The sequence below is a fragment of the Microcebus murinus genome, chromosome 16, assembly GCF_040939455.1.
Source record: "Microcebus murinus isolate Inina chromosome 16, M.murinus_Inina_mat1.0, whole genome shotgun sequence".
Classification (NCBI taxonomy): Eukaryota; Metazoa; Chordata; class Mammalia; order Primates; family Cheirogaleidae; genus Microcebus; species Microcebus murinus.
Genome location: NC_134119.1, coordinates 39,461,890 through 39,475,427, shown reverse-complemented (window position 1 = coordinate 39,475,427; position 13,538 = coordinate 39,461,890). Strand labels below are relative to the sequence as shown.

General features: G+C 42.7%; 1 protein-coding gene across 2 annotated transcripts in view; it reads right to left on the bottom strand.

Annotated features, from left to right (window-relative positions):
- Positions 1-5,469: 5,469 nt before the first annotated feature.
- IFT52 (intraflagellar transport 52) overlaps positions 5,470-13,538 on the bottom strand; it is a 32,848-nt gene continuing 24,779 nt past the window's right edge. For both annotated transcript variants that reach the window (XM_012781023.3, XM_076011132.1), the window contains 5 exons: positions 12,851-13,005; positions 11,473-11,560; positions 10,293-10,401; positions 8,227-8,372; positions 5,470-5,746 (listed from right to left, as the gene is read on the bottom strand). In XM_012781023.3, coding sequence (XP_012636477.1) covers positions 5,699-5,746; positions 8,227-8,372; positions 10,293-10,401; positions 11,473-11,560; positions 12,851-13,005 — 546 coding nt within the window. In that variant the 3' untranslated portion in view covers positions 5,470-5,698. The remainder of the gene's footprint in view (positions 5,747-8,226; positions 8,373-10,292; positions 10,402-11,472; positions 11,561-12,850; positions 13,006-13,538) is intronic.

The window sequence follows — 13,538 nt, the reverse complement described above, 5'->3', positions numbered from 1 at the left end:
GAAGGAAGATTAGGAAGTATTCAGGGATTAGCAAATGTTCAAAGTCGTTCCTGATTCTTCTCTGACATCACCCATCTGATCCGTCAGTAAATCCTATTGGCTCTATCCTCAAACTCTACCTTCAAAATGTATCCTGACAAAAGCCCATGAAAGGATGATCAATACCATGTCATTAGGGAAATGTAAATTAAAACCACAAAGAGATTTACATACCTATTAGAATGGCTAAAATTAAGACTAATTACACCAAATGTCGGTGAAGATGGGGAGCAATTAGAAGTCTCAAATACTGATGGTGGATATGTAAAATTGTGTGACCACTTTGAAAAGTTTCGTAAAAGCTTAAATATACATCTATCATATAACCCAGCCATTCCAAGAAAAATGAAGGCATATATCCATACAAAGCTTTTACATAACTGTATTTGTAAGTGCTCCAAACTGGAAATAACCCAAATATCCATCAACAGATGACTGGATAAACAAATCATAGCTATAAAACAAATATGTCTATACAGTAGAATACTACTGAGCAATAAAAAGCAATTAAGTTATTGACACAATATAAATGAATTTCAATATAATTATGCTGAAGGAAGCCAAAGAGGACATGCCGTATGATTCCATTCATAGAAAACGCTAGAAATCACAAACCAATCTAAAGTGACAATGGTTGTGGAGAGGAAGGAACTATAAGGGGACACAAGGAAGTTTCGGGGGTTGACGGATATGTTCCATTTGCATGACTCTAAGGTTCCCTTCTGAATTACTGGGAGAAATGTGCGGCCACGGACCAAAGGACAGGCCATCAAACCTGCCTGGGTTTGTCCAGGCTCATGCCACCCAGCAGTATGCAATTGCAAAGTGGGAGAACTTGGGTCTCTTAGAAACCATCTAATCTAAATCCCTTGTGTTGCTGATGAGGGAAATGAGACCCGGACAGTGCTGGGACCCTGGGCTACACCCACACCACGGCCAGGTCCACGTTCCACGTCTATCCTGGACCTTCTGGAGCATGAGCTTTTGCCAATGCTTAGTTCTTTTATAACACAGTCACTTGCAGTTCGTCAGTCGAACAGTGTCGGACCTGCGGGGTAGGAGCCTGGGTGCAACGTCAGGGAGGAATTGCCAGTGAACGCCAAACCCTCGTCCAGAAGCCGGTGGGAACCAACTGCACAGCTCCGCCAGCCTTGCGGCCGGCCTTGGCGACATCCTCACTTTCCTCCGTCAAAACGGAGGCGTTGGAGTCTACTCGACGGTCTCGCCGCCCGCGGGTGACTCTGGGCTAGTGACGTGGCCTGTTTCGAGGGAGGCCAAAGGCCCCGGGCTGTCCGGCCGCAGCACGCGCCCCCTGGGCCACCTGTCCGCCGGGTCCGCACGGCGCGTGGGAACACAGCTCCCAGCTGGAGCCGGCGCTCAGACTCGAGAGGCGCGCGAGGCATCGCGAGAGTCGCGCCGCCTGACGTCACTAGGGGGCGCCTGCGCGAGGGTCCTCTTGGAGCCCGGCTGCTGGGCTGTTGACCTCTGTGCTGCCCGCGCCCTCAGAGTCATCGCCTCTGCGAGGCTTCTCCCGACGCCTGCTATTTCGTTCGTGCGGAGGACAGGTGAAAGAAAGATCCCGGGGATAAAGAGCAAGAGTGGGGACGTCGCCGGCCTCAGACATTATGTCGGTCACGGGAGTTAGCGTTCACTAGTCGCCCCCAGCTCTGAGCCGTCCCGGCCTCCCCAGTGTGGGTCAGAGGTCCTGGACAAGCTAACATCGCAAGTTTCCTTCACGCTGTTTGTCACCGTTTGCGACTCTTCTTAGTTTGATTTCTCTCCGTGATTAGATTGCAAGCTGCGGACGGGCAGTAGCCCTAGGATGGTACATTAGTAGGCTTCATGTTAAAATGTATGTATCACATAGGCAAGGAGATTATTATTCCTTTTCGTTTAAAGTATGATTTCTTCCTATTTCTTGAAGGCATTGGAAGAAATTGATAACATTGATTGCAGAGGGGAACTGGATGAAGAGGATGTTCTTTCTCCTCAACATACTTTGGTTCCTTGCACAAATATTACCAAATTTTTTTTTTTTTTTTGAGACAGAGTCTCACTTTGTTGCCCAGGCTAGAGTGAGTGCCGTGGCATCAGCCTGGCTCACAGCAACCTCAATCTCCGGGGCTCAGCGATCCTACTGCCTCAGCCTCCCGAGTAGCTGGGACTACAGGCATGTGCCACCATGCCCGGCTAATTTTTTGTATATATATTTTTAGTTGGTCAATTAATTTATTTCTATTTTTGATAGAGACGGGGTCTCGCTCAGGCTGGTTTCGAACTCCTGACCTTGAGCAATCCGCCCGCCTCAGCCTCCCAAAGTGCTAGGATTACAGGCGTGAGCCACCACGCCCGGCCCGAAATTTTTAAAATTAAAAACAAAATTAAATTTCAGTAGGGCATATATAGAACTCTAAGACTTTTTAGGGGACAGAGTTTAAAAGTTGCACTCTAATATTTGCTTTTATCAATGAAAAGTAACTTAGCAAAGCCACACCGATCATGAATCATAAGATGCCACAAATTTCCCTTCTAGTTCCTGGGTGGAAGAGAGCAGTTCTGTCACCTCCATTTATCTCCCCTGTCATTATCTGTCATTTCCTCTTCATTTTGACATTAACATTTCTCTTATCAGAGACATATTTGGGTTCAACAAATAAAATCTCCAGTTATTTTTATGCTGGAACGTGTGAGGACTGGTACTATCACTTTTTGTTGCTTTTTTTTATTTTTAAGAATGAAGTTGAAACACTTGTTCAAGTCAGTTATTTTTCATCTCCACTGACTTACATACCAGGAAAAGTCTGTGTACATAGTTAACAACAGCTGGGATAAAGGGGTATTCTTGCAGCTCATGTTTGTTAAAAACACCCCGCTCCCCACTTTAGTTGATTAAACTTAATTTTACTAATAGAGGACCAATCTGACATTTACACATCACCACCAGTGAAATATTTTTGCCGAAAATGGTTAATTCAAAGCCAGTCAAGCCTTTGGATCTAACTTCCAGTTTACAGGAAATAAAGGAGATAAAGGAACAAGTTAATAGACACCATGATGAAACAATCAGATAAATGCACAATGTGAAATATATTCTGCGTGACGTCTAATTATCTCTTTAAAAAGTCAATGTCATTTTAAAAGACACATAAAAGAGAGAGACAGGGAGACTGTTCTGGATTTAAAATCAAATAGAGTATATGAAACTTGACTACATCCTGGCTTGAAAAAACATCTATATAACACATTTTGGGGACAATTGGTAGACAATCTGAATACATGTTAAATATTAGGTGATAGTGGAAGTGATAATGGTACATTTATATAATGAAATATTTAGGGGTGAAGTGCTATGATGTCTGCAATTTCATCTCAAATGTTCAGTAAAAAAGATTATACACAAAGCACACGTGGCAGTGTTTATTTTTTATAATATGGTAGGCACATTGATGTTATTTTATTATTCTTTCTGCTTTTCTATGTTCTAACATTTTCATAGAAGTTGGGGTAAAAAAATACCATTCCTGCCACAAACCATTCATGGATGAAGGGCAAAAGCCTGCTGACCCCTGTGGCAGGACAGGCTTTGCCTCTTCCATGGCACCCTCTTGGGTTGGGAAAATGGTGAAGTGGGTTAGCAGGCAGACTCTCAGTCTCTTCCCCACCTAGGCCTGTTATCCCTTTGGAAAGTAAAATTGGATTAGATTCAGTTAGAGCCAAAAAATTCCAAGATTGTAGGTATTTATTCTAGTTATCTATTGCTACATAACAAATTACTCCCAATCAGTGGCTTAAAATTGCCATTTTATTGTATTTATGGATTCATTGAGTCAGAAATTCAGAAAGGACACAGCAGGGATGGCTTGTCTCTGCTCCATGATGTCTGGGCCTCAGTTGGGATGACTGAAAGGCTGGGTTGCCTTTATGGCTGGAGCCAAGAATCATTCGGCGGTATCATGTTTGTAGGTCATGCTGGTATAGGTTGGGACCTCTGGCTGTTGGCCAGAACACCTACATGTGGCCTATCCACGTGGCCTTGGATTTCTTACATGGAGGCTTGTGCTCTAAAGGTGGGTGTCCCTTGGCTGGGCGTGGTGGCTCACCCCTGTAATCCTAGCACTCTGGGAGGCCAAGGTGGGCGGATTGTTCAAGGTCAGGAGTTTGAAACCAGCCTGAGCAAGAGCGAGACCCCGTCTCTACTAAAAATAGAAATTAATCAGCCAACTAATATATATAGAAAAAATTAGCCGGGCATGGTGGCGCATGCCTGTAGTCCCAGCTACTCGGGAGGCTTAGGCAGGAGGATTGCTTGAGCCCAGGAGTTTGAGGTTGCTGTGAGCTAGGCTGATGCCACGGCACTCTAGCCCGGGCAACAAAGCAAGACCCTGTCTCAAAAAAAAAAAAAAAAAAAAAAGTAAAGGTGAGTGTCCCAAGAGAACCAGGCAGAAGCTGTATAGCCTGTTATGACCTAGCCTCAGAAGTCACATGGGCCCAATTCAGTGCCAGATTCAGAGGGCAGAACAGAGACCCCACCTCTCTCCATGGGAGGAACATCAAACCCACAGTGTAAGAGAAGAGCTATGGGTTGGGAGACAATTGCTGAATACGTTGTGGGAATGTATTCCGAATACACTGCCACAGCACTCCCCAGTGCTTTTTTCCAGCTGCTTGTCTCCCAGCTGAGATAGATGAGATACAGCCCCCAGACTATGCCCTCTGAGCAAAGTGGCTCTCCTTTCCATCTTTCTTATAACAGCACTTAGTCCACATCCTCATTACTTCGTCTTGGGTTTATATCATACTTTCCCCTAAATGGCCTTCCTTCCCATCTTTATAGAACCATCCAGCTAAACTACTCCCATTGTGCCACATCTCTTCAGTGCACACCTTCAGTGGCTCTGCAACCTTCTGTTCAGCTTTTAGCGTTCCCCAAAGCTGGTTTCCAGTGCATTCCAGTACACTGTTGTGCATTTCCATCACCTGCCCCATTCAGGTAGGTGCAGTCTCTCCCACTGTCCCATGACAACACTGTCTAGCCTCTTTGGGACTGATGATCACATTTTGCCCTGCATTATAACCCAAAATGTTGGCAGAATTGAGGGCTTCAGTAGGTCAGAAGGGGGGAGAAGTGTGAGTGGAGACCACAGCCTCTAAATGGTCATGTCCTGTGGGCAGCTGGGAGATGACAGGGTGAATGGTCTATATAAGGAAGGTATCTACCTACTATTTTTATCTTTTTCCTTATATGTAGTGGGGTAAACAGACTGCGGTTTAAGTTTGTTTTGTATCCGTCTGAACTAGTCCAGAAAGCTGTACAGTATTTACAGCAACCTAGAGAGTTATTTAGTCTTTGACAAAAAGAGACTCAAATCCAGAACTAGAAGTGGAAAAAAAAAAGACTTCAATGAAAGACTGTTTCATAAATTATAAAAGTACTGATTCAACACAGATTTAATTAAAAAATGGAGCATATCTTACATAAGGATATTTTGTAAATTAGAAATCTTATACCTATCTAGGTACTATAGAAAATGCACAGACCTTCCACAGCTCATAGAGGAAAGACTGTATGATAATTTTGATAAGGAGTTGAGGAACAATTCAAAAATAGATTACAAAGAGAGGAGTCAGGAGGCAGAAAATGCTTCAAGAGGCACAGTCTTCAGAAATTGCTCTGGAATGCCATTTCACTTGTGTCAATGTCATGTTCCTGGATAAGAAAATAAGACAGAATATTTTAGTACAAAGCTTGAAACATGAACTCTTTCATTTTTTGGACTTTAATTAGAGATCTCGAATCATCATTAATTGGGACATACAGGGAACTTCTAGCTTTGGGGCTGAATCCAACACAAGGATCAAATTATCACTACCAGGACAGGGCTTCTGACCACTGCCCATCACCCACCATAATGAATGAATAACAAATATGATTGAAGGCACTGATGGAAAGACCACACCAAACTGTGGTCTTGGGGGCCTGTGCTGCCATGTCACCAGGGTGAGGACTATTGGGAATCTACCTGAGTCCCCATCCCACATTTCACTGCTGAGCAGCTATGTCAGTAACCTCGCATCTGCGTTCGTTTCATGGCACTTAGAGCGCTATAAAACCTCTCTCCCACTGCACATGGCTCCGAGAGAGACAGCCAGGACTGGACTCATCTTGTTCACTGCTATGGCCCTAGCCTCTAGCACCATGCCTGGCACATATAAGGTGTGCAGTAAAGCACTGCCAAATGAGTACCCAGCAGACCCAGCCTCCTTCCACTAGAGGCACAGACCCTAACAGGTTTTCTACCCAGATCTAAAATCCTAAGCTTATGTTCTGTCTGCTTAAATTTTGTTTGTTTGTTTTAGAGACAGAGTCTCACTCTGTTGCCCCAGGTAGAGTGTAGCGGCATCATCATAGTTCACTGCAACCTCAAACTCCTAGGCTCAAGTGATCCTCCTGCCTCAGCCTCCAGAGTAGCTGGGACTACAGGCACATGCCATGATGCCCAGCTAATTTTTATATTTTTAGTAGAGATGGGGGTCTTGCTCTTGCTCAGGCTGGTCTGGAACTCCTGAGCTCAAGCAATATCCCCACCTCAACCTCCCAGAGTGCTAGGATTATCAGCGTGAGCCACCGCACCTGGCCTCTGCCTGCTTACATTAAAAAACAAAGCACTCTTTTTTCCTACAAAGTGACATATTCCTTTTTTTTGGAGACAGAGTCTTACTTTGTTGCCCAGGCTAGAGTGAGTGCCGTGGCATCAGCCTAGCTCACAGCAACCTCAAACTCCTGGGCTCAAGCGATCCTCCTGCCTCAGCCTCCCGAGTAGCTGGGACTACAGGCATGCACCACCATGCCTGGCTAATTTTTTCTATATATATTAGTTGGCCAATTAATTTCTTTCTATTTATAGTAGAGACAGGGTCTCGCTCTTGCTCAGGTTGGTTTCGAACTCCTGAGCTCAAATGATCTGCCCGCCTCGGCCTCCCAGAGAGCTAGGATTACAGGCGTGAGCCACCACGCCCCGCGAAAGTGACATATTCTTTATAGAAATTTTTATACAGAAGGAAAATAAAAATCAAACACTATACATGTGCATAAGTATCTTTATGTTCTTTTTTACTATGCAAAATGGATATGTGTATGTTGAAAAGAAAAAAGGAAGATCTCTATGTACTGCTTTATGACCCTTTTCCCCCCATTTGCTGTACTGTGAATGTATTCCCAAGTCCTTAAACATTCTTTTAAAACATTTTTAATCTTATGAATGTACCCTAGGATATTTAACCAGTTCTCTATTGATGAAGATTTTCTTGAATTAAAACAGTACTGCACTAAGCATCCTGGTTGATAAATCTGACATATTAAGGATTTTATTACTAAAACAGATTCTGAAGATTAGAACTGCCAGGTCAAAGGTATATATATATATATATATATATTAGGGCTTTTGAAGAGTATTATAAAAATATCTCCAGAAAAGTAGAACCAGTTTATTCTCCCATGAGTAGTGTATGAATGCCTATTTACCAATACTGCTTGGGCATTTAGTTTTAGAAATCCTGTTAAGGGATTTCTAAAAAAGGAAGGCAGAGCATCATTTTCAAGTTCTTGGCCCTCAGTCTGAGAAAGATGATTTCTACCATGAGGTGCTGACCTCATGTCCTGCTGCTCTATCCTTTGCTCAGTTCTCTCCAGCCACACTGTCATCACTGCTATTCCTCAAACATGCCAGGCACAGCCCAGCCTTAGAGACTTTGCATAGGTTTCCCCTCTGCCTGGGACGTTCTTCCTCAGCTATCTACATGGCTAAGTCCTGCCACACATTCAAGTCTTTGCTCCAATACAACTTTGCAGTGAGGCCTGCCCTGAGCACCCTGTTTAACACTCGCCAGTCACCATAGCCACATTCAGCACACTTGATCCCTCCTGCCCAGCTCTATGTTTATACCATGGTGCTTAACATCTCCTAGCATACTATATGACTTGCTTATACATTATGTTTATTGTTTGCTACCTGTATCCTCCAGGTAGGATCTAAGTTCTGTGAGGGACCATTGCCTGTTTTGTTCTCCTAGTAGACACTTAATAAATACTTGCAGATTGAATGACTGTCATAGAGCACGAGAAGCACAGTTTATAGATGATCCCACCACTGGAGGGCTCCCACTTCAGTGGTGTTCTAGGCTATGTACCTGGTTCAATTTCTTGAACTCCACCACTTGAAAGAAGATGTGCTCAAGGATATGTTTGGCATCTTGTTGGTCCTTTGGTAGTTTACTGGTTACTCCAAGAATGTCGCCACACTTCCTGACGTAGAATTCCAGATCTTCTTCAGTACCTAAGCACAGTTAGGATAGTTAGATTAACCCTTAACTTCTGCCCTTCCCACAATACAGACTTAGTGTGTTTTAGGTATTCCCTATTAATTTTTGTATCTCCTAACATCATTCACCTCTTCCTAGGGTAGTGTGACCACAGGACTTCAACAGTGACAAACTCTAGAGACCTCTAATGTGTAGCTTTTGTGAATTAGGACAAAAGTGTGACACACTTAACCAGAATAAAGCTGGACTGGTTCTGGCTTTCTTATTCCCCAGATCTGTCATTCTCACATTACAAACAATAGGAGCAAACAGTAGGAAAAACCAAATTACCATTCTCTAAATGCAACAAGGATCACTATGAGAAAGGAATATGAGTATTTTAAAACAGCATTTACCATAACAATAGTATAGAAAGAAAATTAATGAAGAAAAAATATCCCATAATTCTATCACCAACGTATCTCTGTGAAGCCATTCCCAGCAGCCCTACATAGTAGTAATGGGCAGCCATTACTGCCTTTCTTACAGTATACTGCAATTTCACCCCTCTGATTAGCATTTTTAAAAATTATAATAGAAATTGTTTTTTTATTAAGATAGTCAAACATAGCTGTAACACTCTCATTCCAGCCCTATGCTCACCAATACTACCTAGAACAGTTATTGTTAGATATGCTTCTATATGTACATATAAGTTTTCACAAAAAAAAGATGAAATTATAATAGTTTTATAAGTTGCCTTCATCATTTAATGATGTATTATGGACATTCCATGTCAAAGCTCATGCTGTACATTTTTCTTTTACCATATATATTTTTCTACTTTATTTAATAATCTTTTTAAACAACCCCTACTGATGCATGAACCATAGATTGTTCCCAATTTTTTGAATACTATAATATCTATATAGCTGTATCTTTCCCCACCCCCCACCCCACCCCGAGACAGTATCTTGCAATGTCACCCAGGCAGTATTTGAACTCCTGGCTCAAGTGATTGTCCTGTCTCAGCCTCTTGTGTAGCTGATACTACAGGCACACACCAACACATTTGGCTATAGCTGTATTTTTCTGTTTTGCATTTCTATGAGGATTTTCGTGGGATAATTTGCTGGAAACAGAAATGCTGGGTCAAAGCATCTGATTCTTTCTAATCATTATGCCTTGCTAATTTTTGATTGCCCAACACCTATTGTCTTACTGAATAAGTATGACACAATTTACTACCATTCCCCATTGCTGGACATTAACACTATTCCCAAATTAATTGTACTTTTTAGATGTTTTTTAGCTTTTTGCTTTTTTTCTTTTAGAGACAGGGTCTCATTCTATGTCCCAGACTGGAGTGCAGTGCCACAATCATAGCTCACCGCAGCCACGAATTCTTAGTCTCAAGTCATCTTCCCACCTCAGCATCCTGAGCAGCTAGAATTACAGGTACAAGCGACCATGCTCTACTGGAGGCACTTCATGTCAGGAGGAGGACAGGGCAAAGAGTCAGGAGGATCATTCACCATGGAGGTCTGTCACCTGGGGCCTCATTTTTTCTCCACATGTCAAGGTGGGGACACTTGGCTCTCTGGGATCCTATCCAATTTGAAGTCTCTGATTCTTGTGGCCCTGACTCAATTTCCTTATTTAACTTCTCCTATGACCACTGACCTAGATTTTCTAGGTGGTGGCCAGGGTCATCCTGTGGTCACTCAGTTGGTCAGAACTAAGGACCTATAACTCACCGAGCTAAATGGGCTCAAGAAAAACAACCAAAATTATTTACATAAAATAAACAAGAATTGTAAGTTTATACTCTTGTTCATATTTTATTTTCCCTAAACAAACTCTTAAGCTTTCTCTCATAGCAAATCTCAGAAGTTCATGATTAAATAAATAAAACTCATAAAAGAAAACAAAATTTTAAAATTGGCCAAACTTACACTTATTGGTAATCTGAGCAAGCCGTGCCTTCTCAGAGGAGAATGTCTCATCTAAGTCAAACAGCTCCAGAGGAGGAGGTGGTAGTTCCCTGAAACTAGGAGGGAAAACCTAAAAGGAAATAAAGTCTTTGGTGAAGCTTATCCAAAGCCATAACTAACAATGATGAGTCATACGGGAAATAAGAGGCAACTCAGCCTTTCCCTAAGCATGAACCACTCAAACTTTCATCATGCCTCCTCTACCCTCATCCATGAGACCCATATCAAGCCAGACAACTAGTCCACTGTAAGCAACCAAGTGGAACCAGCTCTAACCATACCATGAAATTAACCAAGCTGACATACCAGTGCCATTTAACTTAGCACAACAATGCAAACCTTGGGGCATGGGTTTGTGTTGAATATTTGATTGTACAACTTGTTGATTGTACAACTTATTTCTCATTCATTCATTTATTTTTGAGACAGGGTTATGCTCTGTACCCATGCTGGAGTGCAATGGCATGATCATAGCTCACTGTAACCTTGAACTCCTAGGCTCAAATGATTCTCCCATCTCAGTCTCCCAAATGGCGTGTGTATGCCACCATGCCTGGCTAATTTTTAAATTTTTTTTAGACGTGGGGTCTCGCTATATTGCCCAGGCTTATCTTGAACTCCTGGGCTCAAGCAATCCTCCTACCACAGCCTTCTATTTTTTTTTTTATTTTTTTTTTTTGTTTTTTTTTTTTTTATTTTCTACACCGAGTAACTCTTGAACATACCACAGCCTTCTAAAATGCTGGGATTACAAGTGTGAGCCACTGTGCCTGGCCTTGTTTCTCATTTAATCATGAGTTCTTTAGGGACAGAAATTATTTGGGGAAGCAGATGTAGACTAGTGTAGAAAGTGCCAAACTTGGAGTCAGAATTCATAGGTATGAGCCAAACGTGTGCTGGAAAATGTTTTACTAGTTCTCAAAACAATGTTTATCCACTAGCTCTCACCATGGCTAATTTCAAGCTACCAAGATCAAGCCAACTGGCTTATAACATTCCAGGATGTGGTGGGACAGGACAATTTTAAAGGCAAGTTGAATTAATGCTGGACTGAAGCCACCAAGCCCCAGGCGTGGTGGCTGGTGAGGTAAGGGCCAACAGTGGGGCTCTGCAGCAGGATCCCCCAAATATACCTACTCACCGCAGGCTGAAGGGCTGGCAGCGGTGTCTCAAACTGAGGTTGTATGAGCTGGAGGGGTTCATGTTTCACGTTTAGCTGCTCATGAGCCCTGTGTCAATAATAAAACAAAAAAGTAAGGATCAAGATAAGAAACTGTAGCAAAGCACATCTAACTGCCCACACTATTTTGCTCTCTATCCGTTATGATGGTTTAGTACTATTTTAGAAAAACAGGCAAATGTATTGTTATATCTAATGTAATGATCCTTTCAGGAATCTCTATTGTATCATACAGTTTCATTCACTAAGAACTTAAGGGAAAAATTTCTATCAAGTATCGTATCAGGTTTCTCCTAAATAGGCTTTTAAAAAAATTTTTTTTTGAGACAAGGTCTTATTCTGTTGACTCAGTTGCAGTGCAGTGACATCATTGCAGCTTACTGCAACTTCAAACTCCTGGGCTCAAAGGACTGAAGCCCTAAGAACTTCCACAATCTTCAGTCAACACCCTTTCCCATCCACCAGCATCTGCATGCATCTTTCCCGTCTGTTACTGACAAACAAGCCATGCTCCTACCTGAAAGCTAAGACTGCTCACCAAATCCCCTTCCCCATTCTCTCCCGCTAATTCTCTTTCTTTACTCTAGCCATTTTCCTTGCTCTTTCCTATATTATACATTTTTCTCTCCACTGGAACATTCCCACCAATTTAAAAACATCCGGTGATTTCTTTCATCTAAAAAACACCTTCTTGACCTTACATCCTCCAACGAGCTACTACCCACTGCCTCCGGCCTTGCTCTCTTCCTCTTAGTAGCAAAATACCTCAAAAGAGTTATCTATATCTGCTATCTCCAATTCCTCTGTCATTCTCTTAAACCAACTCCAAACAAGCTTTCACCCTCACATGTTACCAAAAATACTGTCAAGATCACCAATGACCTCCATGTTGCTAAACCCAGTGATAAACTCTCAGCCCTCATGCTCAGAACAGACCCCATTTGTCTATCCTTTTCCTGCATTCTTAGTGTCACATAATAGCATTACCAGTTGCCCAGATGGAATGATGGTGACCACCATCTTGGTTTACTGAGTGGATTCCTAGAACTTGTGACTCTCTGTGCTAAAACCAGGAAAAGTCTCAGATAAAACAGAACAAGTTTCACGCTAAATGCCTGGTACAGAGCCTGGGACATACAGGAGCTAATAACTGCTGGCAGTTCTTCTGCATCAACCCTGCATCCCCACCCCAGTTCCTTTGTTGACCTCATCATAGATCTGACAACATGTTTTGTATGCCACAATTGCCGTGACCCTAACTCCCATCCCCAGGCTCATGTTTTCAAACCAAACACTCTGAATGGAGTACAGTGCAGCTGGGAGAGCCACAGGTACTGACTTGATGACCTTGGGGAGGGAGGTGGTATCCAGCTGGTAAATGGACAGGTCGAAGAGGGTGGTAAAGTCCCGTGGGTTCTCATCGCCCTCCTGGAGACACACTCGAAGGCGCTCGGACAGGCTGGCTGTGTCGGGCAGCATCATGTAGTCAGAAATCTGAAAGCCACAAGAGGGTTCCTTTCAGCAGAGCAGGAGCAAGAGTTTATCTGTCAAATCTCCACTGTCTCAGGTCTAAATCTGTAATATTTACGCTCTCTTGCCAAGAGATTTCACTGTTCATGATGACTGACAAATAAACCTTAAATAAGCCACTTTATGTGGAATGAGGAACAAAACTCACTTCACTTGGCTAAATCCCAGTGCTGGCTCCAATTAAGCCAGTACTCATGCAGCTGAACACAGCTGGAGAAACACACAACCACGTTGACTGATCTTTTAATTTCATGATCTCTCATCTTGAGTGCTCAACAAGTATAGCTCCCTACTCCACTCAGTTTCCCACTCTCCCAGATGATACTTCCCTTTTGTCACTTCAACCATTCAAAACAATTTTCACTTTCAAAATTTTATCGGATGACTTTATTTTCTATTTTAGTGTAAAAATAGAGGCAATCATGAAAGAAAGTCTACAAGCTCCCACTACACGTACCTACCCACCAACACCTGGGTCATATCCCCTGTTTTCCTCC